Source organism: Mesitornis unicolor, unplaced genomic scaffold (assembly GCF_000695765.1).
Source record: "Mesitornis unicolor isolate BGI_N332 unplaced genomic scaffold, ASM69576v1 scaffold1896, whole genome shotgun sequence".
Taxonomy (NCBI): domain Eukaryota; kingdom Metazoa; phylum Chordata; class Aves; order Mesitornithiformes; family Mesitornithidae; genus Mesitornis; species Mesitornis unicolor.
This window is the reverse complement of record NW_010192794.1, coordinates 111,636-135,589: the sequence shown is the minus strand read 5'-3', so window position 1 is coordinate 135,589 and position 23,954 is coordinate 111,636. Positions and strand designations below refer to the sequence as shown.

Below are 23,954 nucleotides of genomic sequence, written 5' to 3'. Positions count from 1 at the left end.
AAGACATCTAATACTCTTTTTACTTATTGACCAGGCAACTAATTTAAAAAATGTGCCGCTTCTGAAAAAGGGGTGGAAGTAAGGAGCTGGGAAATATAAAAAAGAAAGAAAGGTGTGATTTCTCATTATTAAGACACCACACATACGCATTATCGCCTTCATTTTGAATGAGTCTTTAATGTGCTTTCTGAAAAAACATCTTATTAAAAGCAAGATGTACTATTGTGCTCAGTTTATTAACACCCCTAGGTTCTTTAGTTTACAATTGAGAAGTATGATACGTTAAGGAAAGCTTTCTGCAGGCTGCTGTTGAGCCTATTTTCTAAGAGTTCATTGAATTTGTCGCACAGATGAAAGTAGCAAGGGGTTTTTTTTTTATTTTAACTTTCACCTTCAAATTCAGTTTCTAATGTAAATCTGTGATAAGTATTTCTTAGCATTGCTTTATTACCTTTGGTGAATCAGTAAATCAATTAGAAATGGACGTTAAGGTTGCTATTTCTTTTGTCTGCAAGGTTCTTTACCAAATATTTTCAGCTCAAAACTTAACAGCATCTTTCTCCTTGATTCATTCTTGCCAGTATAACTAGGATCTAACCAGTTTCCTGGGTTTCCATCATCTCCTAGGCAAATTCATTTCCCCCATTGCTGATCACATTCATGTTATCCTGACCTTTTTTACATTGAATTTAGGAAATGTGCCAATGTTTTGGAAAAAGGAGTATTAACCTTCTTAACTATGCTGGCTTTGAATTCCTAATAGGTGGAGAGAAGTTATTTTTTTAAATTTAAAGGAACCCCCTCTGATATAACTGGATATGCACAAACTGTTAATCAATGGAGTAAGACAGTAACATTCAAATCTAGCTTTTCATAATGGATGCAAACTTCTAAAGGACTGAGAAATTCAGAAAATATTAGAAAGCTTTTATTTTTATTTCAGAGGAGGGATACCATTCATAATAGCAAACGTTGGAGATTTTTCTTTAAAAGCAAGCTAGAACCCAAATATATTTTTAAATGTTTCCAGTCTAAAGGGGCAAATTTTCTCTATGTTGTCGAATTATAAAAACACAGGAGTTATGCAGGCCTTGATAGTTTACCTTGTTCTTTTGCCACAGGATTCTTATAAGATACGAGATGAAAATACAGGCTGCCTTTGTTACAACTCATCATATTTAGAAAGAGAAAAAGGAGCTAACATGGAATTTGGGAAGTTTAGTTATTTAAAAGTTTGTAGGCCTGAGAGAAGTCATGAAATACAACAAGGGGAAAAAGAAAATAGACAAAGCCTAATGACTTCAAGGGGAAAAAAGGCATTTTTCAAGACATTTTGTGCTTAAAGTATAACAGGGACTGATGTTCCAAGAACAGTGACTTGTGCAGTACTTGAAATCAGAAAAAGCTTGATATCTGTAGTATTTTGCAGCTTAAATACAATATAAGTTTTATAATATGAGTTTCACTCTGCATTGACTTTAAAATGCTCTGGGAGTACTAGACAATCCTATTACTAAGGGCCGCATTTTGCTCAAGGGATTTGGGAATTATTATCCTTTCATCCCCTTAATGTTGAGTAATTCCCATTAGAATTTAAACAAAAGGTGTAACTGGCACTTCTATGTCCTGAAAATGACGATGTGTGGTTCAAGTAATGGCACATATTTCTGCAGGCTTCCCACAAGCAAGAGAAGTGCATAACACAAAGAAGAGCAACTTTTCAAATGTCAGCAATATGCTAGCATTCTTCGATATCATGCATAGAAACAATAAAAAACCTACCTGATTTGATCAGAAATGTGGGCTGTCAGCTATCAGCTATGACCAAATCAGGACTGTATAAATAAATACACAAACAACTGTAGGTCTTATTGGAGGGACATTAGGATTTAGCAAGTCTTGAGAGCTCTAGGCCAACTGTGCAACTGCCTGCAATTTATGTGTTTATGGAAAACGCTGTCATTCTATTTGCATTTTCCCATTTGGTAGTCCCCAATTATACTGCACTGAAGCACTGTGTATTGTAACTGTCTTGAAAATATGAAGAATAAATATAAATGTGACTATGCTAATCTGGAACAGATCTTTGCTTTTGAAAATGGATGAATAATCCCTGATAAATAATTAATTCAGTTAGAATTCTCTTCTTAGTCCTTTGGGCATTACCACTTCTCAAGAGAGGAACTTCAGTTTTGCATTTCCTAAGAGTTACACATGGGAATAGTAAAGCTAAGGAGCTTTGCTCTATTGATATTTTTCTGTGCCTGCACAAAATTCTGGTGTTTTCTCCTGATAAAACTTTTTATGCTTTGTGTATGATTTTTTCCCACCTAAAAAGTGAAAGAAGACTTCCAGCAAAAGTTTTCTACCAGACAGAATATTCTCCATTGTATTGGGTTTTTCGGTTACACACTGGGCCTAAACCAGAACATCCATATAAGCAAGTTGAATATGCTATGGGTATAGTAGTTTAAATGACTTTTAGACTTGAAGTATTTTAAACTATGCATTTAGAAAGTACATAGTCTTGCCATAGCACTTCCCCGCCTTTCAGATAGAACACTGTAGTTTCATTTTACTAGTTTATGCAGGTATTCTGTGCTAGGGTTGTGTTACTGCAGCAAAGGGCTTTTATTTTTGCTTACTTATATAGTTTTATGGAGCAGCCCATCACATTCAGTAAACTTCCTAAAGGAAAAACAAAATAAAACAATCTTTGGCAGGGTGGATAGCAAAGTTTGTACCCTGAACTATGTGAAGAGGTGAAGGAGGCAGGGAAGAGAGGGGAAGGAGGCCCAGGAAGTTTTGTCTGTGGCAAGAGGCCATTAATAGGAAATGTTTGCTTTGCTGCAATTGTCTTCTGCCTTCCTCCCCAGTTTTCACCTCTGTGTCTTTCCTAGAGGTGAACATGGCATCATCTTTGACAAGGCACTTCACCCCTTTTTGCAGCATTCCTTCTTCTTTCCACTTCAGCCTAAGTTGTCCACCTTCCATTATCTCTTCTTAAATACTTGTAGGTCCTTCCTCTTTGGCTTTCTGAATCTGAGTTCACAGTTTTCTGTAATACTGTGTAATGGTGCTGTTGAGACTGAAGTAGTCCTCAGGCATCATGGGATAAATTTTGATAAAAAGATGCATTTCTTCAAACTCTAATCAACTTTATATATTCTTTTTCATTTACTTTGTATTCTCTTCATTATGATCTTTCACTGTTAAGCCCTTATTTCAGTAACTTTTTCGGTTAAGTATGCAGAAGCCTTGCTGACTGCCTATCTTTTTCATCAAATACTTGTCTTAATTTAACTTTTCACAATAGATAGCTGTTTCTCTTTTTCAAAATTTCTTGCACTAGTTCTTTCTTGATATCCATTATTTGTGTATCTGTCCACCCTGAACTTTAGAAAAGAGATTTATTTCAAAGAAGTGCTGAACAATACAAGAATTTTGAAGTGAATTAGTCAAAGTGTAAGGGCTGATGTCTACATGTGTTACCATAGATTCTGGTGCTAAAAGTGCAGTGAACTTCAATAATTCTCTGCCTAGAAGAGTCATGTATATTACACTTAAAATATTTTTGAAATTGCGTGCAATTTTTGAACTAGGAAGGTGTGCAAATTCAGAACTACCCAATTCCTTTTCAAAGTGGTTAAAGCACAGGACTGTCCTAACTTCTGCCCCTGGGCAGGATTAAGAAGAGTCAGAAGAAAGGGGCAAAACTGGAACATTAAATCAAAAGTGGTCATCAGTAATCCAGGCTTGCTGCTCATGATGCTAGGAGCATGTGTGCAGGCTTGGGCTGAAATTGATTTTAAGGTAAAGAGCGTTCTTCCAAGGAGTGGTTGCTGTTGTCTCCCTGCTACCAACAGCCAGCATCCACCAGTCTAATGTACTGTACACCTGACAGCTTTGCTTGTGCGTAGCCTGGTTCTGAGGGTATAGGGGCATTTCTGGTAAAAATGACTAAATTTAAATAAATGGGACATAATATCTGGTGTTATTACAACTAAATTTTTAAAGTTTCTTATCCAGTTGTGAACAGAAACAGACAATGTGGGTGGTCTTTCTTATGTAAGTATGGAAATCAGTCTGGGGAAAAATGCTGGCAGAGATATTCCAGAGCCTCTTTCCAATTAAAAGGAAACAAAGTACAAAATGTCAAAACAAACAAACAAGAAACAAACTGCAGCTTCTGTTCTTCATTGTGAGGATGCAGCTGGAGTCAGGTTAAAGCTGCTATGGACTTAACTGGGTGGTCTGGGTTTACAAAATATCAATTTTTAAAGTGAAATAAAATGACAGAAAGCAAATGAAGTATCAAGTGGTAATAGTGATTTACTTCAGTTCTTTAAAGCAGACTATTCTTATTTTACTGTATTTTAAACATTTTTATTCTAGCTCACCTGAAAAAGTTCCCTGTTGCCTAATAGTTGTCTTCTGTTATGTCAGAGCATGTGGTAAGAGTGATGGCCGAACTTTGGCTGGAATGAGAGCAAGCAAGAATAAGTACCATTATTTACTTAAAATTTCGGTTAGGCCCATGAAAGAATTTTGGCAGGTGTCTACAGCAGGGTTAGAAACAGCTAGAAGAAAGGGAAATATGCAGTCAGTAGCTAGTTTGGGCAACAGCCAGGGCTAGCTGCTCCCAGAGCAGGCCAGCTGGAGGTGACCCGACACAGGCCATGCCCTCACCGGTGGGTGCAGTCCTGTGGGGCTGAACAGGGTGGGCAGCACTGACTGGTGATAACAGGGTCCACTGATGGTTCCAGTCATGGTGAGTGAAGAACCACATCCAGGGTCTATCTAGGGGCTGCCAGCAGAAGGAAAAGGAGATAGGGCCAGAGAGAAAGATGAGCTGGAGTTGAGCTGCGGCATATGTCCAAGGGGTCTGGCACAGGGTGGAGGTCTGTCTAGGATGTGGAGCCAAAGGCGGGGCTGGAGACAGAACTTCCTAGCCTGTCACTGAGACTGGGACTGAGGGACCTAGGCTGAGCTGAAATAGGGCTCCTGGGCCCATGCGAGGTAGAAGAGGCCCTGGGGTGCTGCAAAAGGGATTTCTCCAAAGGGAAAGAAAAAGAAAAGACTACAGCCAGGTTTAAAAAGGTACAATCCTTGCTTCTGGTCCTATGCATAGTTTGGTTTTCTTTATATAAACTTGTGTCTGAGCATCTTGCTTTTTACTCTTACTACTTTTACTATTTCTTTCTCAACTTTTACTGTTAGAAATTAATTTACCTAAGTTATATGAAAACACAAGACCATTAAAGAAGAACCTGGTTTTGGTTTTGTTTATTTGTTTTCCCCCCTCTTACTTGTGTCCTGGACTGTTCTGGGTTTTTTAGCACTGAACTATTGGAGCATCTTCCAGAAAAGAATTGAAAGGAATAGCTACCATCTCGTTTCCTTTATTTTTGTTTGCTCCCCATTTTCAAAGACCAATTGTGTTGGTAGTTTTTACCTGTGATTCACAGTACTCAGGAAAAAAAGCAAAAACAAGAAAAAGCCCCTCTACTATCTCTAGAAAATGACAGGACTGGTGGTGAAAAGAAGTCATATCATTTCACCATCAAAAATAAGAATATGAGTTCTTTTTAAATTGCACAATTTGCTGTCAAGAGATGTATAAGATTCCCAAAAATAAAGCAGTTTGTGGTTGTTACAGTGCAAATGCTCATCCGAGCGCCTTACCCTGTTGACTTATCTGAATCGCTTACTGAGAAATCTGGGTGTCTCTATTTCTCTGCAGTTTGTGGCATAAGCATCAAATAAATGGCCAATAAAATCCCCTGTTTTGATCCGTGGGAAAAAAACAAAAAAAAACACCCACAAATAACTTTTTATTTAGTAGAGTTAGAGTAAGATATAGAATGAGAAACATAACAGCAAGATGTTGATACAGCTTGTAAATCTTACTGCTCCTTTGCATGGATTCTAGCATACCAGTGTAATATTTTCAGTAATTAAGATGAAAAGTAATTATGTTTTAATTATTTTTGATATGGTCCTTTTACTTGTAGTGATTAACTGGAAAAGTTTTCATCATTTTATGTTAAATAGTAAAATTAATGACATTTTCCAGCTGCTGTCTTGTCTCATGCTACTGCACTGCTTCTGAAATAAGGTGTATTCATGGAGCTTCGCTTTATTGCAGTGATTGAGTGCAAGACATGCACAAATCGAATTATTTTTTTATATTTTCTTTATTAATTAGGTGAGCATGGGATATTTCTTAAAGCTTGGTAACTGCTTGGTAACAGTAGCTTTCTTTCCAAGACATTAGAGGTCTAGTAAAATAATTTAAAGTAAAATCTTAATGAAGCGGGTAAGATTTATCTTTGTAAAAGGCCCATTAAAATAATTAAAAGTCAATATGCCAGACACATTTGTTATGTGTGTGAACCAAAGCTGTCTGAAAAGAAGACATGGCCCGAGATTCTTTGAACTTTATAACCTTTTGCAAAGGTAGTTTTCATACTTAGAAAACAGAGATATTTGTTTTGGTTTGTTGTTTTTTGGTTGGTTTTTTGTGGTTTTTTTAAAGTGGTTTTTTGTTTGTTTGGGTTTTTGGTTGTTTGTTTTGTTTTGTTTGGTTTGGTTTGGTTTTCTTCCTAATTTTCATGCAAATTTTATTATGTAAGTTGTAGCAATTGCTTTTTTGTGTGTTATATTTTGGGTCTTTTGGACACACTGAGTAATTGAAGACATCAAATGAAGAACTGATGGATACAGGGAGAGAAATCAGATGCTTTTAAAGAGTTTATTTGAGATCATCAACTTCATAGGTCAGTGTCAGCTGCTTAAAATGTTCCAAAGTTTGTCTCAAACTTTCATAATTTATAAATGAAAATTCATTTTTCCTGTGTTACACAGTGTTGTAATACTTAAATAAAAAACTTAGAGTTCAGTTACTTATGGCCATCCATTGTTTAATATGTTACAAAGCCAGTGGTATTAGGATAGTATAAATTGACTTGGGTAATACTAGAAGTTGTGGCTTGTGGAGTTCCCTTTTGTGTAGTCCATTGTCCACGTTTTTTATCTTATCTGGCTATCATCTGATAAGAACACAAGCAGTAAGCAAATCAAGGACTCCACTGAAAGTCCTCATCTCCTGCTGGAATCTATCAGCATTTTTTGTAAATATTAAGCTGTGTGCAAAAGTAATAGAAATATCATTTTAGAAACAGACACAAGCATTTATCTCCTGGTTATAGGTTCTAGAGTTTGAGATGATGAAGTTCCAGAGATATCCTAGGGACTGCTGACCTCAGTGCAAAGCTGGGTTTGGATAAGCCTTGGAAGATATCTGTTTTCAGTCACCACTGTGGATAACCGAAGGATTATCCTCTTGAGTTTTGACTCCACTGTAGTGCCATATGCCTAAAGTCTTGATTACTTTAAAATATTTTGTAAGCACTGATTGCAGCATTCCTAAACATGACCTTATTCGTTGGCTACAATTAATAGAACACAGTAGCAATGCAGCAAATGTTAACTTGTTTTCTTTGGGACAAATTATATTATAGATTGGTAATTACTTGGTAAAAACTAATTTCCTCAAAGGTTCTTGCAGATTAGTTGGAGTTGTAGAACTGATATATTTTCTATATTCAGTTTTGATAGTGCGAGTGATAGAAATAAATGTAGCCCAGACCATTACATCCTAGCACCTATGTAAGTATGAATTTAGAATGCAAATGCCAATATCATACAAATCTGATTTAAATTAATGTCCATATTGTACCGTACTGGTCCTAGTGTTTGCAATCTAGATAATCTGTAATCATTTTAGACAGATTTTATTTATTATTATTTAAGTTCTTTCATCAACTAAAGAAAGTAATGCTGAATAAATTAAAATAAACATGCTTTCCTGCTTTAATTAAACAGATAGGATAGTGTGATATAGAGGTTAATTAGCTGCTAACAAATTAATTTCATTTTCCCACCTGGAAATCTGCTTTGTAATCAATTGCATTTTGCCTTATAAGAAGCAGCTATTTGCAGTTGCTTATACTTTGAGGAAGTTACTGTGATGAGAAGATTAGCAATTTCCTGAACCTTTTGAAAGAATATATTTACTAAAATTAAAAAGTATTTAAAAGATTTTTGTCTGTCAGGATTATCTCTGCCTACCTTACTTTTGACTTAGAGGACTGGAGAAGGAATATAGAAGATAGTTATTACTGTCTCTTTATATATGCATCCAGTTCTTTTAAACTCTAACTCCAGAAAAATCTCCTTTTCATTTTCTTTCCTGTTCATTTGTGACACATGCAGTACATAAAATCTTAGATTTTATTTGTCATTCTCTGGGGAGATGGTAAGAATGTTGAGAGATATTTGGCTGGTAGGAGAGGGGAAAAATAGCTTTTTGAATCATTACCTTTTGCTATCCACCTACCAGTGTAGGCCAGAGGCATGTCTATTATAAGTCTTTCTTCTACTTCAATGGGAGTGGATATTGATTTTTGGTGTTTGTATCCATTGGGACTACAGTGATATTATTTGTGACTTCCTATTCTTAACATAAAACACATGTCCATACTGGATTTCTTCCAGAGTCTGTTTGACTTCAATGAGTTTCAGCTCAGACTGAAATAAAATGGATTGAAAAAGTCTCTGGAACATGGTGTGGGCTAAAGAGTTGTGTGCAAAGTTGATGGTATTTACTACACTGCCTCTGTATTGTATTCTTCCAACGAAAAGCATCTAGAATATTTTGCAAAACAGCACTTATAAAATTTAGTAAAGGGCATTAAAGCCAATTCAACACTGTTTCACCTGGCTGCAGGATCATTCAGTCAAGTAATCAACTCTTAAAATAATGGGAATTATAAAAGAGCAAGACCTTCTTATCCTGCCCCATTGGTTTCTACCGATAAGGTTTGCATCAAGGATCCTGCCACTGATTCTTTAAATCCTCAGCATGAAGAGATTTGGATCTGAAGCTTTGTTAATGCCTATAGCCTTATTTTTGTCATATAGAGCTGTTTTACAGAATATTCCCTTTCAAAGGGGGAAATAACTGCCAGTCCCAAAGAGTTTTTCTCCATAGTCTTACTTTCGATGTGGAGCTCCTGGCTGGTAGTTTAGCTACTGGGTGCACATAGGATGGAAGTAAGCAAATAGTGCATAGTGTTTCTAAAATCAATTGGTTCTTTTTACTTGTGAGAAAAACAAAACCAAAACACAAAAATAGATTGCAGATTGCCAGAAAAGCAGTCATTCCCAATACAAGGCCTGTTTCTGTTTCTCCCATTAAAGTCTACAGGGGAAATTCAGTTTTCAGAAATGACAGATTCCTCCATCTGCTCAATATAGGCAACTTTCCCCACTTTGATCTCCTGAAAATAAATAAATAAGTGTAAAATCTCATAGCTTTGAAGCTTAAGTCCTGCTGCCAAGGGTTGCCCTGATCCTTCTTCCCAAGTTATTGTAGACTTGTGGTGCTTAACTTACTAAACTTACCTTCTCTTTGAAAAACTGAACAAAGCAATTCTTTATGGAAATGTTTAATTTATTATCTTAGAGGTTTATGTTTAATTAGAGTACAGTTCTGCTCAGTAGCTTGTTACTGATGGTATCTGTTGTGTCAGGGTTTCAGTTCAACGTGAAAATGAGCAGTAACAGAAGGTAAAAGGTTGCATGGGCATCTGGGGACAGATAGTTTGACAGTCTTAGGTACAGAGAACCTATTAAAATATCCAGCATTCATTAGAAAGACAAATATACTCTGTAGCAATTCTGTTCTTATAAACAAAGTCTTCCATTTGAATTCCACTTGGTAGGCTTTAAGGCACTGCCAGTTCAAGGGCTGATCTTCCCATTTGGTAGGTACATGCAAGGTCACATTCACCAAATATATTACCAGTATGAAGGTGATTGATGAATATAACAAGAAAAAAGTCCTCCACTGGAGGACTCTGTTGCAGCAGAATTCTGAAAGGTTAAAAGTGTAAAATGACGTGCTTTTGGCATCTGTCCCCAGATACAGTCACTATGATATGCTGAAATATAGCTGCAAGTGTAGTGCATGGTTAATGTTTGCATATTCTCTTGCATAATGATGCTTGTGGTTTTACTGTAGATCAAAACAGTATCCTTGAAGAGAAATATTCAGTTTGACTAATTCTAACACTCATTCTGTGATATTATCAAGTATACAAGAGAGTAGTATCAATGTGGCTTTGCATCATTTAATCTTCAGCCACTAATTCTTCATTCCTGCAAAAAGTATTTTACTTTTGATAACTTGCAAAAAATTTACTTAATTGATTGCTACATTTGATTTGTTTAATCCACTGGTTACATGAAAAGAAAAAAATCACCCAAATCAAAACCAATTTGTAAAGCTATTCTTACCAGTAAGCAAATTAACAGAATTATATTACCAATTTTCTGCATGTCCAACAGAGATTGGCTTCTAATTTCAGGCCACTGAGCTATAGGATGTTTTTATGCTGAAATTACTATGGATTGTTTTATTATTTCAGAAGAACAGACAGCTCTGTAGATTTTGATTCAGGTGTTTTTCTGACACATGATTCTCATCCCCTAGGAGGCTGTGTTACATTTGACTTGACATATCCAACCACTTTTGTCTTTTAATCCTACAGACAAATCACAGTTGGTATTTTATATCACAGAATCACAGAATATTAGGAGCTGGAAGGGACCTCGAAAGATCATCCAGTCCAACCCCCCTGCCAGAGCAGGATCACCTAGAGTAGGTCACACAGGAAACATAGAAACATAGAATCATCGAATCATCCACCATGACTTGTCCGCTACTAAAATATGTCTCTAAGCATTTTAAATGCAGTCTTATTTTTTTCAGGAAGTTAAATATCATCTTGACAGCTTAAGTAGTCCAATGGCAAGTTTCTTATAACAGTTTTTATGGTGAAAATTAGCTGAATATTGAGTTTTATTTGACGTGGAAAACCTTTCCCTATTCTATAGAGTTTATATGATCAATTCTAGAGATTTGAAGACAGGAATACTCCTAATATATTTTATAACTTTTTTTAGTGGCTCTGCATGCAACCTTAATACACTTCACTACTTCTCTTTTTTCTAACTAAATATCCTAGAAATAGGATATTAAGATACCTAGAGAATATTGATGCTGGAAACTCAGGTAAATCCAGAATTTTAGATTTTTCCAAGTTGATCTCAGTTTTTAACTGAGATGCCCAAATTCAGTCCACCATCAGCACTGCATCTCTGGATCTTGCTTCGGATCAAAATCCCTTAGAATAGATGTCGAGGGCTTGAAAGTACATGTTTTAGTATACTGCATTTTTATCTGCAATCTGTATCTGTACATGACTCTTACCTGATAAATTATCTGTTTATAGGAGGTTTGTATGTTTTATTCCCCCTGTCTAGCATGCCCATGATTAATTAATTATTCATTTTCTTTATCCGTCTGATGCATCTGGGTATGTACAAGTGACCATCTCATGACTATAAACTGTCTATGAGTTCTAGGGTTTCCTGCTTGATGATTTCAGGGAAGGAATAAACTGTAAATGTATGTGCATTCCATGGCCAAGGGTATGCAGCACCTTTAATCTTCGTTTATGTTATTTCCAGTAGTCTACACCTTCATCTTTTCATTCCAATTATTAGTCTCAGTAAAATCTTGAGAAAAGCCCTTTACACAAATCTGTTGAAAAGGGCTTTAATTAATTATAGTGCAAACCTGAAAGTTTTAAATTAGTATATGAAATTTAATATACTGAGAAAGTAATTCTTTAATCAAACTATATTTTGGGAAAAAATGTCTTACCCAAGTGACTCATTTGCCCATATTATGGGTAATATGGGGAAATATTTCTAGACTGTGATGTTACTGAATATTGTTTGATATTTGCAATTTTTTTAAAATTAAAAATAGTTTGATTTTTTTAAAGACCTTGTTTCTAAGCCCTTTTTCAATTTCCTGTGTTAAATGCTCTTTTTAACCCATTTCTGACAGCCCAAGTTCAGACACAGTAATCGCAACTAATTTATTATATTACTGGACTTTGATTTCATTTTAACAACAGGCGGTAAATCAGTATTTCTACTCGTAGATACTGAAGGGGAAAAAAAAGGTTATTAGCTGGTAATCCCCTTATTTTGGTTATGCCATTTCACTTATGTAAAGTTACAAAGCTATAACAAGAGGTTGTAGTAGTAGTCTTTCATTTTTTTCCCTATTTGCAGGCTTTTATACCCTAAAGTTATTCTTTTTAGAAACAGGTGACATTTTTTATTTGTGGTAGGTCATATTTAGCTTTCTTCTCAGATGAGTCTAATTGTGCCTTAAACTGCATGTCAGAGGGATTAAACTAAAACTACCTTGAGTGTTTGTCATAGGATTTATTAGGTTGGTTTTAAATCTTAATTACCCTAATGGTATTAGAGTGAACTTTTTTTTAATATACATCTTTATCCAAGAAAATACTGTTTCATATTAAAGCCGATGGATTTTACCAACACTTAATGAAACTTTTATAGGCATTTATGCTAATTTCATCTAATATATCTAAGAAAGATTAAATAAATTAGTATTATTAATTTTTTTATTCCTACATGCTGAGCAACAGGATTTCCAGTTCATTCACTGGTGTTCTGTGTCCTTTCAAAGTATGTGGGACTAATATGATTGTAAAATATTCTTCAAATTTGTATCTGTAATTCTAAAAACTTATTTTAAAACCAAACAGACAAAATCACTCATATGTGTATAAAATGGTTTGTTTCTTCTTGGTTTCTGATTTCTTACTCTACCTCTTTATTTGCAGAACAAAAGAGTCCTGGTAGGTATCACTAGTAGCAGATTAACTGCAATATAAAGGAACTTTTGTACTTTGCCTCTGTTTGGTTGCTTTAGCACATTTTTGTATAAAATACTTAGAAGTTAAGGGAAGTATGATGCTTTAAAACAAAATTTAAATAATCATATTTGGCCTTAATTTCAGATTTTAAAACATGCACTACTAATTATGCAGTAATATATATTTGCAGTATAAACTACTACACTAGTTTTACGTTTGCCTCCAGTGGTTCATTGAAGAAAATGTTTGAAGTATGAAGATCTTTAACAAAAACTTTGTAACAACTGCTTTCTTCTCTGAGTGAGTTCATTATCTTCAAGCATCTCTGTATCAAATAAAGTAATGGAAAAGAGTGTTATTTTTTGCTTTCACATTTTATCTGCAATTGCTTCGGAACTGCTACTTTAGGAAAAAAAGGGTAATTGTGATGTCTGTCTAAACTAAACACATGACATTGATTTCTTACTATATGAAAACTGCAGAAAACTGGTTTCTCCCCCATTTTTTTTCAGGTAGTCCATTATAATGTCTCATAAAGTTCTAGAATTGATTTTATGCCTTCATTCTCCCCTGCATGCTGAACCCCAGTGTCTGAGTTAGGTAGATTCTCTAGGAAGGTTGAGGGCTTAAGGGATCTTAATTACAGCTTCCATGAAAGCAGCGTTTCTGAAGAGATAGCATTAGATGTTTGTTGAAAATCTTAAATTCCTCCCCACCCACTTTTTGTTTGTTTGTTTGTTTTATGAATTAAATGCAAACATCTCTTGTGGAAAAGCAGATACTTTAAAAAAATCACACATGCAGTATTTCCACCAAAAAAGAGATTTGACCAGTTGGTGGTTGAAGACCACCTGCAGAAGCAGGTTTTCCTACAGAAGCCATTGAATGGCAGTGATGACAAGGAGCTTTCATCTTTGGCACTTCGTAGAGTAAAGGAAGATGTATAGCATTTACCAACAAAATTATGTAGATATATTATCACAATTTACTATATATAATTATCTGTACAGACTGATATACCTTGTTTCACTGTAATCTCTTTGTGTTATTCTTAAAGAATTTGATTGAAAAAAAAGTATTATTTCTTGTGTTGACAAACAACTTTAGCTCCATTCACATAATCCTCAGATGAGATTAGGCATTCAACTACCTGAATCAATAGACTGTGTCTGTGGACATACTTAATAGAGAACCAAAATGCAAGTGTAAGTTCATGTTGGTGTGAAACCAAATTTCATCTGTAGATGTTCTGAAAGATTGTATTTTCCCATGCTTTTCTTCTGTTTGATGAATCTATGTGTTTCTTCAAATCTCTAGGCATTCAGCTCATAGAGACCAGAAACTTTGGTTTCTGTGTGATGAAATTTAGGAATTAATTAATATTACCCAATATGTAGTGTTTCCCTTTGGAATTATGTAATACTCAAAGCTGGGAAACAAAGTACAGTTAAAATGATGAAAAAAATTTCCTCCTTTTTCTGTAACACTGAGGTCTGGCTTAGTTACCCAGATACTGATACAAAACCAACTGAGCTGGTGGGAGAAAAGCTTCTTGATGGAAAAGTGGAAAAGTGCATTTTGAGGGAAATGGGAAATTGATTAGTTCATGTTAATAGCATTTACCTCAAAATGGCATTTAGCTCATCTATAATATATTTCATGTTTGGATCTCCAAAAGGTCACAAAGGAGAATGAATGATGTCATTATTTATGAAGTGAGGAAAACGATGGTTTATAAAGGTGAACTGCATTACTTTGTAGCACACGACATGGTACTTTTTTAGTGCAAGTAATAGTCGTCTTTGTCTTACCCACTTGAAAAATGATTACTGAAATAATCCTTTCCTGCTAGTGTTTATAAAATAAAAAACACTTTTGTTGTCAAATTTTCATTTAAATATGTAAATTCAAAGGTATTACCATAAACAGAAATGAAGATAAAAATTAAGCCTATTTCTAGAGGTTAACAGCAATCACCTATTTTAAACAAAATGTTGGACATGAAGAAATGTACCTTCTTCTGCTTTTCTGTATTTATCCACAATCTATAATGGGACTTTTAAAAATACTACATTCACATATATGTCTATTTCAATCAAAATGCACATAGCAATTGCTTACTTTTATTCAAAACGTACAAAAGCATATATAGGACACGTTACAGCAATTCTATTTAGTAGAAAGCTACTACAGTAAGCCTAAATCTTTAAGGCTTTTAAATGGTTCAGAAATACTCCAAGAGAAAACAAAAACGTGTTCCATAGGAACTACTCCAGTGTTCAAACTGCTGCAGACTTTACACTGAATGAAGTTTCTGACTGATTTTGCAATGGAAACCAGTAATCTTCTCTTTCATTGCTTTACTTGAATTACATGGTACGGTGTTTGCACAGAGTTACCAGGATCCACTTCACACTACAACAGCCAGACTCTCCTGTGATGTATTTTCCAAGCTTTTATTTTCACCATGGGAGGCAAATAAATAAAACAATAAATGTGACTGCAACAAATACTTAACCCACTTAGCAATGCCCGTGCGTCGCTGTATCTATTGCCTGCTAGATGTCGTGGTGCATAAATCACATGATTGCACGGTGAGATAGTTGTATGTCTGTAAAAGATAAGGCTTACAGAAGTCTCTTACGAACTCTGGATTTTGTCCAACATTGTCTGTACTTTTCTAGTAGGGTTTTTGAGTGACTTATGTAGCTTCCAGGGAAGAAGAATTAAATTAATTAAGTTAAACAGGAGCATGAGAACTATTACATGCAACAGAGAGCAAGCAAAGGTCTGATTCTGTCATATTTCAAAAAAGATACATAAAGAAATTTGGGTTTATTTAAAATATATTTTAGTACAAATTATTGCTAGTAAACTTTATTATCTCAAACTAACAGAATGACTTTTCTTTCTCTTACAGAATAATGATATAATCTATTACAATGCAAAAGATGATCAGAATGATGTAAGTATGTTTATTTTTGTTTGTGTGTGATTTCAGAAAACTAAGGGATTGAAAAGATCAATCCAACTCTAAGACTAGTATTTAAATATTTTGCAGCAGTTAGAAACCAAGAAACTTAGAAATGTCTTTAAAAGGTTCTTCAAGAACCAGATAATTTGAGTTATTGATTAGGCAGGGAATGTGCTGGGAGAATAGAAAAGGAAAAAAAGATCCTGACAATAGTATTACTCAATTTTTGAAATGTAATAAAATTGCAATTATAAGACTAGAAAATCAAAATTATAAATGTAAATAATTTACTCTGAAGGAACCATTTTCTTGCCCTATTTTCAAAACTCATATCATCTTGTTCTCTATTCTTTGTGAGGAATCTTCTACATGAGTGGAAAGCAGAGGTAAAATGTTGCTGCACAGCTATTTTCGTGCACTTTGTGATCACTCATAAGACTGTAATAAGCTCTGGGGAAATTGAAAATGCAGTTCTAAGTTTTAGACAAAATGTATGATATTTCAATTCCTGATTCTACTAAAACTCTTACTTAAGTGGTTTGAAATTTCCTACCTTGCTTTAACTATTAAAAATCTTAATGTCTTCTGGGAAGAAGACAAGTTATCTTCAGCTCCACTTTAGATAATACAACTGCTTGTCTTCATTGCAGATTTAATTTATAAAACCATAGAAAAAATGTTGTAAATGCATTAATCAGAATTACCAGCATGCTTCATTTGCACTTTTTAATCAAGTATTCTTTAGAGATTGATGGCATCACTATTGTAATTGATGATTCTGCTGTAAGGCAATTAAAGAAGGTACATAGATCATGTCAAGCAAAACTATTTGATAGGCTTATGTGGAGTTACAAGTACTGAAATTCAGATACAACAAAAAAGTCTACTCTCCTAACTTCTGAAATTCGCGTACTTTAAGTAAAAAATTATTAAAACTAACCTAAATTTGAAATATATTGGTCACTTCTTATTAAATTCACTGGGATTGCAGATGCTAATAACTTCTGGAAACAGCATTACAAAGATTAGACTTTGGATTTCGAATCTAAATGTACTATAATATGATGGTAGATTATGGTGAGAAGTAAAAGACCCTGCTGTATCTGTTATGATTAAATAGTACTGGGAACGTCTCAAGCTGACTACATCTACAGCATGAATTCAAACAAGTTAGGCAAGGCAGGAAAGGAAATACTGTTCCAGAGTTTAATCTCACTGTCTTTGACTTTCGGGAATTATTCCCACAGAAAAACAAATGAAATCCACCAGATGTCATATTTGTATTTCTGTGTCAGTTTTATTTATTTTTTTGTCTTTTTATAAGTCTTGGAATTAAGTTTATAAGTTTATGCTTGACTTTGTTGTCGAGTCCTAAAAATGTCTCTTCCATATGTCTTGAGGTTTTCACCATTTAATTTTTTATACAAATATTTCTTAAAAAGTTAAATTGTAGGAATTCTTTTTCTTCTTCAGTAAGGTTTGGACTGATTACATAAATCCAGATTAGGAGCCCGAAATAAATTTGTATTTGAATCAGTAATCTAACTTTAAAGAAGTAAGAAAAATTATATGGTCAGTGATCTGCTACTGAATTTTCATTGAGAAAACCTTCATCCCCCACTAAACTATGTGTGCAAACATCACAGACTTCTCCCTAGTTCCTGCCTGAACAACTGCTGGAGTTCTGCTTCCAGATCCTTTGCCAGTATTTGTGAAATAAGTGAGACACCTTAAGTGGCATCTTCTTTTGTAGAGAGACTTTTTAATAGAATAATCTCTGAAGCACTGTCTCATAAAACTGCTTCTGCCCTCCCTTCCTTGCTTTCTCTACAAGTTCTTACTTTTTGCTCTTTGATGCTGTGAGCTTTCATTTAATCACAGGACATGATATTCCTTCTTCCTGTGTTTGTACCACATTCAGGAGATCCTCGTCTCCCATTTTTCATCTGATGTCTCGATATACTTTTTTGAATCTAATGACTCTGTTTGCTTGGACTTAAAAAAAAAAAGAAAAAAAAAGAAAAGCATGTAAAATCTGATCATTCTGAGATTTCTCAGTCTCTTAGATAACACAATCAGTTTGTAACCCCTCAGTCCATCAATCAGTGATATACGTTTTGTACTCTTTATCTTACGACAGCAATTAGATCCTACTTGTTTATTTCCCCCACAGCACTGTAATGTGTGAGCACTTCATGGTAATTAATTACTTTTATCGTTCACAACAAGGTAGGAGGTATTATATTCCCATTTTTCATATCTCATTGGAAGATAATGGCCGAACTTGTAATTTAATACAGGTCTCTCAGGTTTTCATTCACTGTCCTATTCCCTCGAACCCTTTCAGTTTGATATATTGCAGTTTGTGTTGTGCACTTTAATTTGCAGGTGTCAACTGCTTGTGTCGTATGACTGCTGCACTGCTTATATCGGGCGAGTGCGTCCACATTAAAATGCCCTTTTCCATAAGTTTTAGTATTGCTTTGCCTGTTTTCCCATCTTGTCCTTTGTATGCCACCCTATTTATGGCTATCTTTGCTTCACTGTTCAGTTCTTTCTGTTTTGTTGTACTGGTCTCCATTTTATTTCTACTGACTCCACATCGTCTTTATAGATCCTTTCTAAATCTACTTTTTCTGTTTCCCTGTGTTCAGGTAATCCACCTCTTCATTATGCATTGAATCACTCAATTACTTAATTTTCATTCTTCCTGCATTCCTTCCTTAATATTTCTTTCATCTCCTCTTTGCATCTTGCTCCTTTTCTACATTTTCAGTACAATTTCTTGTCATGGTTTTATGAACTCCTTGTTCAATCTATAACAGCCTAAGGAAAAGAAGATTGATTTTTTTCAGGGATTTAGCTGAAAGGACTAAGTATTAAACAAACAAACATGGTTTGACATTATAAAATTATAAATGTAAGAGTGAAAGAACATTTGTGCTTATATAAATTATATCTTCCATTATGTCCTATTTCCATTTTCAGAAAATACTTCCTAGCTGTCGCACTTTTTGATTCCTGGAAGTATTCCAAGCCTCTGACCTGTGCTTCTCAAATATACAACTCATTCAGAGATGTTACTCTTTTAAGTTATTATATTCTAGATATCTTAGAACATATTTGCTTTGGTACATACATTGAAAATTTTCCATTTCTGCTCTTCATCTTCTTTATACGAGAGGACTTACTGCTCTTATTTCTAGTAATTTAATGGTACCTTGAATTCCAGGTCTTTTGGGAAAATACATGCTCCAGTGTTTTTGTTGTCTGCTTTCTTCTTTCACATCTGAAGTCCAGTGTTATAATTTCTAACAGTGTGATTTGGATGCCATTCTTTGGAAAATGAGCATTGGAATAGATAATGAGGACATGATTGACACTGGCTGCTTTAGTACCAAGACTTTTAACATTGTTCGCTGAGGAATGTCTGCCTTTCACCAAGTATCACTGGGAAACATGTCAGGTCTTTCCATTTCAAGGCATTATAGGTAAGCTTGAGACCAACCCATGGGGAGAAAAGGTTTTCCTTTGAGCTTCCTATTGAAATTACAATGATTTCTTGCCACAGGGAGCAAGGGTTCTTGTGCTTTCTCCCCCCCCTCCCTTTTTTTTATTATACTGGTTAAAAAACTAGGTGTCAGGTTTTTATTCCTTTATTCAAATTTGTGCAAGTCTTCTCTTCTCCCAAATGAATATATGTTCGAGGCTGCAATGAAAAATACATGATAATGAAATATATGACTGCCCCAAAGCTATCTTCTACCTGTGAAACAGAGTTATGAAATAATAATGGCAAGAGTGATAACTGTAGTTGTCAGTGTCCTAAAAAAGATGAGGATGTTCTTAATGTGGAGAATCCTACCTTAAAGGCAAATTTGCACAAAAGAGCAGTGCATGAAGTCTTCCATGGAGGCTAAGTTTATGCCACACCAAAGATCAGAATTCAGCCCTAAAGGTAGTGATTCATCAGTTTAATGGAAAATGTCTTCCTTCAGGATGTTTCCTACTAATGTCAAATGCATGAGTGATAACAATTGCAGTGAATGCACTGTAATTGTCTATTGGTAAATAAAAGCAACTTCAGAAGTTGAACTTGCTACAGAATGTTTACAGCATTGGAAGTAGTGATTTTTAGCAAGCGCTTTGTTGCCTGATTCTAGACAGCAATTTTGTACGAGTGTTTTGACACGTCCCTTTGAAATGTGCGGGTCACATTGAGACTTTTAAATGGTACAAAATGAAACAAATGTCTGAATCCGATGTTTTCATGTGATTGATTGAAGGTAGAAGTAGGCTTTGAAAGTTGCAAGTCAGATCAAGAAAACTGGAATGGAGAACTTAGAATATTTTAATAAGATTTACTATTAAAAGTCAAAGTAGCTAAATCATCAAAATCTTTCAGTTGTGTTTTCAAGTTTAATACAATAATTACAAAATTTGCCTCAATAATCAGTTTGTATATCGTGCAAAAAAGACACTCTAGAATCCCCATTCTGGAAGGTATGTTCAATTATTTTTTGTTGATTGGAAGATCTTCCTGCAGTTCTCTTTATTAACAACTCTCATTTCCAGTACGTGCCATAAATATAGCAAAGCAGCAGAGCTTCAGAATGGAAGCCTCTCATTGTATGCAAGGTCATTCACACTGGAGTTCTGCACCTGAGTCACGCCTTGAGTAGGGTTGAGGAGGAAGCAAGCTGGGGTTTAGCTTCAGAAACATTTCTTTCACATGGCTGTGAAAGGCCATCTGTGCTTCTGCTTTTGTCTTGTGACTTGAACCCTTTCCGAGGTTTTAGTGTTGCTATGTGAAAAGGTAGATTACAGCTGCACTTGCAGCTCTCCTTTATGGTGTGTATTGCAAATAAATTTTAATCCAATGGGGAATCACATTGTCCAGACCCTAAAGACTTTTGAGCTCAGCTTGAACTGAGCTTTTACAAAGGTCTTTAATTTTGCTGACTTTTTTTTAAAGTTCTTTCAAAGTTGACCTGTTTCTTCCTTTTTTTTTCTGTTTTTCTTTTTGTTTGTTTGTTTGTTTGGCTGTTTCTTTAATGGTTTTTTTCCTTTCCTATGATGTACTTCTCTTCTTGGGCAGAATATCCTTCTAAAATTTCCTTCATTCTCTGTGAGTGCTATTCTGCTAATTTATTACATTGTTGGCTCTCACCATATTAGCATTTTAAAAAATCATATAAATAGTCTTACACAGTGTTATGGCAGTTTACTTAAATTGTTATACGGTATTTAGTTGGTAGGGACAGCCTATGGTCCATATATAACCCAGCGGTCAGTGCGTGGTTTACCTTTACCTAACTCTTTTATCTACCTAGATACAGCTGGCATTTAATTAGTGAAAGGCTGTGTTATATTTATGCAAGCATGAATTAGTGAGTGATGTTTGTGTAGTGTTTTGAGCCCCATTACTGTTAACTCGGAGAATCACAGAAAAAATGAGATTAGGAGGCCTTCTGAAGGTCATGTAGTCTAACGTTCTTCTCAAAGGAGGGCTTTACTGTTAATTATGTTTTTATTGACACAGAAGATGGTACAAATTAAGAAGAAAGAGCAATAACCAATTACTGTGCTGCAAGGTGTAAAAAATCTGGACCTAACCAGTATGACAGAAGATAAGAATGTACTGTGAAACAGGATCAGCTGATGGCTTAGCAAAGCAAAGCGTGACAAAGACAACTGCATCGGATGAAAAAATCAAATTAATTAAATGTTCACATTCAGTGGGTATTATAACTAATTCCCAATGAAGCATTAAGATGATTTAACAGTTCTTATTCTCCAGGGATATGATCTTTAATCAGATGTGGGGATGGTAAAAGGTAGGCAGTGTAATTTATTCCAATAAGAGTAGAACAGGCTCTAGTTTGAAGTTTAATTGGATGATGTATGAAAAATCTAAATTATCCAGAGTGCATTTTGGTCTTGAAATTATAGATGACCAGGTATTCTAAGGGACTTTAGTCAACAATGGATATTTTTATTTTATTTTATTACGTGTTTCAGTACTTCGTGGGATGTGACTATAGTAATTTGAAGTAGGCTATGAATTTTAAAGGCTTTTTTTTTCATAATTCACTGGGCTTTTCTCAATTGCTTCTAACATTTTAATCAGTTATAGTAAGATGTGCTTTTATTCTAGTATGACCTTATATTTCTGGTCTTGGCTAATGACAATCTTATCCAGTCAAGCCACTATCAAAGTCAGTGCTGAAGTAGGTAGTTCTGACCGATACAGGATACTGTAAGGGCAGGCAGGAAAATCTCTATTAGTGTACATTCTGGTTCTAAAATTCTGAGTTTTCCAAGGTCATCACCCCATATAGAAGACAGTCAAGTTGAGAGGTTCAGATGGGGTTACACTTCATGATTTCTGAACTCCTGACCAGGATGTACAACCCAGGAGAGATGGAGATGTTGCCTGAACCTTCAAGGATGGACGAGACAGAATTAGCAAGGTCAGACTTCTGCTAGAGCTTGTATTGCTGAGGGATGTAAAGAGCAACAAGAAGTGCTTCTTTAAGTACATAGATATCAAAAGGAAAACTAAAGGAACTTCTCAATTGGGAGGGGACTGTGTGGCTAAGGACATAGTGAGGATGAGGTACTTGGTGCCTTCTTTGTCTCAGTCTGCCAAGTGCCTTAGCCTGGCAGCAAAGCTAGGGGAGAGAAACTATTCCCACAGCAGCAGAAGATAGAGTTAGGGACTATGGAAGCATGTCATACCAATATAGTTTCATGGGATCAGATGAGATGGATCCAAAGGTGCTGATGTCATTTTGAGGCAGATGTCCATCTGTGGGGTTTCTGATAACCTAGGGGGTGGGGAGGAAGTGTCACACTTATCTTTACGAAGATAAATGTGTCATATATGTCTTATGTGCTTAGATATTTAAAATACATATTTCATTTTATCTGATATTGTAGTTAAGAGAGGGCAGAAATTAATTTTTGCATACTGATGTTACTACAGCCGACTTTTTTCAGCGTTGCAATGAAGATCAGCTGTAATCTAATCATGAGAGCATAACTTTTAATTCTTTTCTGTTTATTAAATAAAAAAATCAAGGTTTCAACACATACTAAAATGTGCCAGTTTTAGGAGAGAAAAGCTGTTTGCATAGGTCTTTAAAATAAATTAGATAAATTGTTGATATGCTTAGGTGATTTCAGATTTTCACCATGTTATCTTGCCATCATCTAACATCCCCAGCCTTACCTTGTTGGAACACTTACTGAATAGAGTGAGTCTGTTCTTTGCCTTTTCAAATTAGAGGTAGATGTATTGTGGTTTCTTGCCTGTGGCCTATGGTTGCAAGTAGGTGGTGTCCCTGAGTTCAGTGAGCGTTGTTGCAGGAACAGACTAACTCAGGCAAATTATACTTTCAGTTTTCAAGTAAGCATCAAGGAGATGGAGAAATGGTCTTGGCTTACAAGATGGAATAAAAAATTCCATTTGGTAAGTTCAGAAGAGAAATCTGAATTCTTATCTTCAGTTTAAAAGAGTACTACTGAGAACGTGTGTACTCCAGTTTGTCGTGGTTTAGGGCTGGGCTGGCCACTAAATCCTTGGAAAAATTGTTAGTTACACAGGTTTTCAGTTTTAGCATAATGTATTGCCATGTTCTGTCCCGTTTGGACCGCCAGTCTACCATGGAATTCCTTCTTTAATACTTGACCAACCATATCTGACTACCTTTTCTAGCTGGATAATTGTCTATCATGCCATTGAAAGCAGACTGTCTCTGCCAGTTTCCTACCCGAAAAGTAGTTCAACGATTTGTAAGGCATGCCTGCAAAATGCAAGAATAGGCCCTGTGGATATGTTTCAAAATAAAAATAGTATCTGTCCTTTTTGTGTTTTCCTTCACATCATAGATGATAAAATGCTGATATAATCATTATAAATTTTAAATAATTGTTCAGTTGGCAGAACACTGAAAATAAAATGCTATAAAAATCTTTTTTAAAAATGTAAATACTCAATCCACAGTTCCATTCATTTTCTTACTGACATCCAGTAACCAACTGATACCTTTGAAGCATGTAGAAATACTAAAAGCACTGGAAACAACCTGTATATATTTTAAACAAATGCCCTTTGAGCATGACACACTGACAGTTGCAAATAGAAAATT

General features: G+C 35.1%; 1 protein-coding gene across 1 annotated transcript in view; it reads left to right on the top strand.

Annotated features, from left to right (window-relative positions):
- Positions 1–23,954, top strand: part of LOC104542780 (voltage-dependent calcium channel subunit alpha-2/delta-1-like) — a gene marked incomplete at both ends in the record, with an annotated part of 141,820 nt that overhangs the window by 6,462 nt on the left and 111,404 nt on the right. The window contains one exon of the mRNA XM_010187209.1: positions 15,748–15,792. Within this exon, the coding sequence (XP_010185511.1) occupies positions 15,748–15,792 (45 nt within the window). The remainder of the gene's footprint in view (positions 1–15,747; positions 15,793–23,954) is intronic.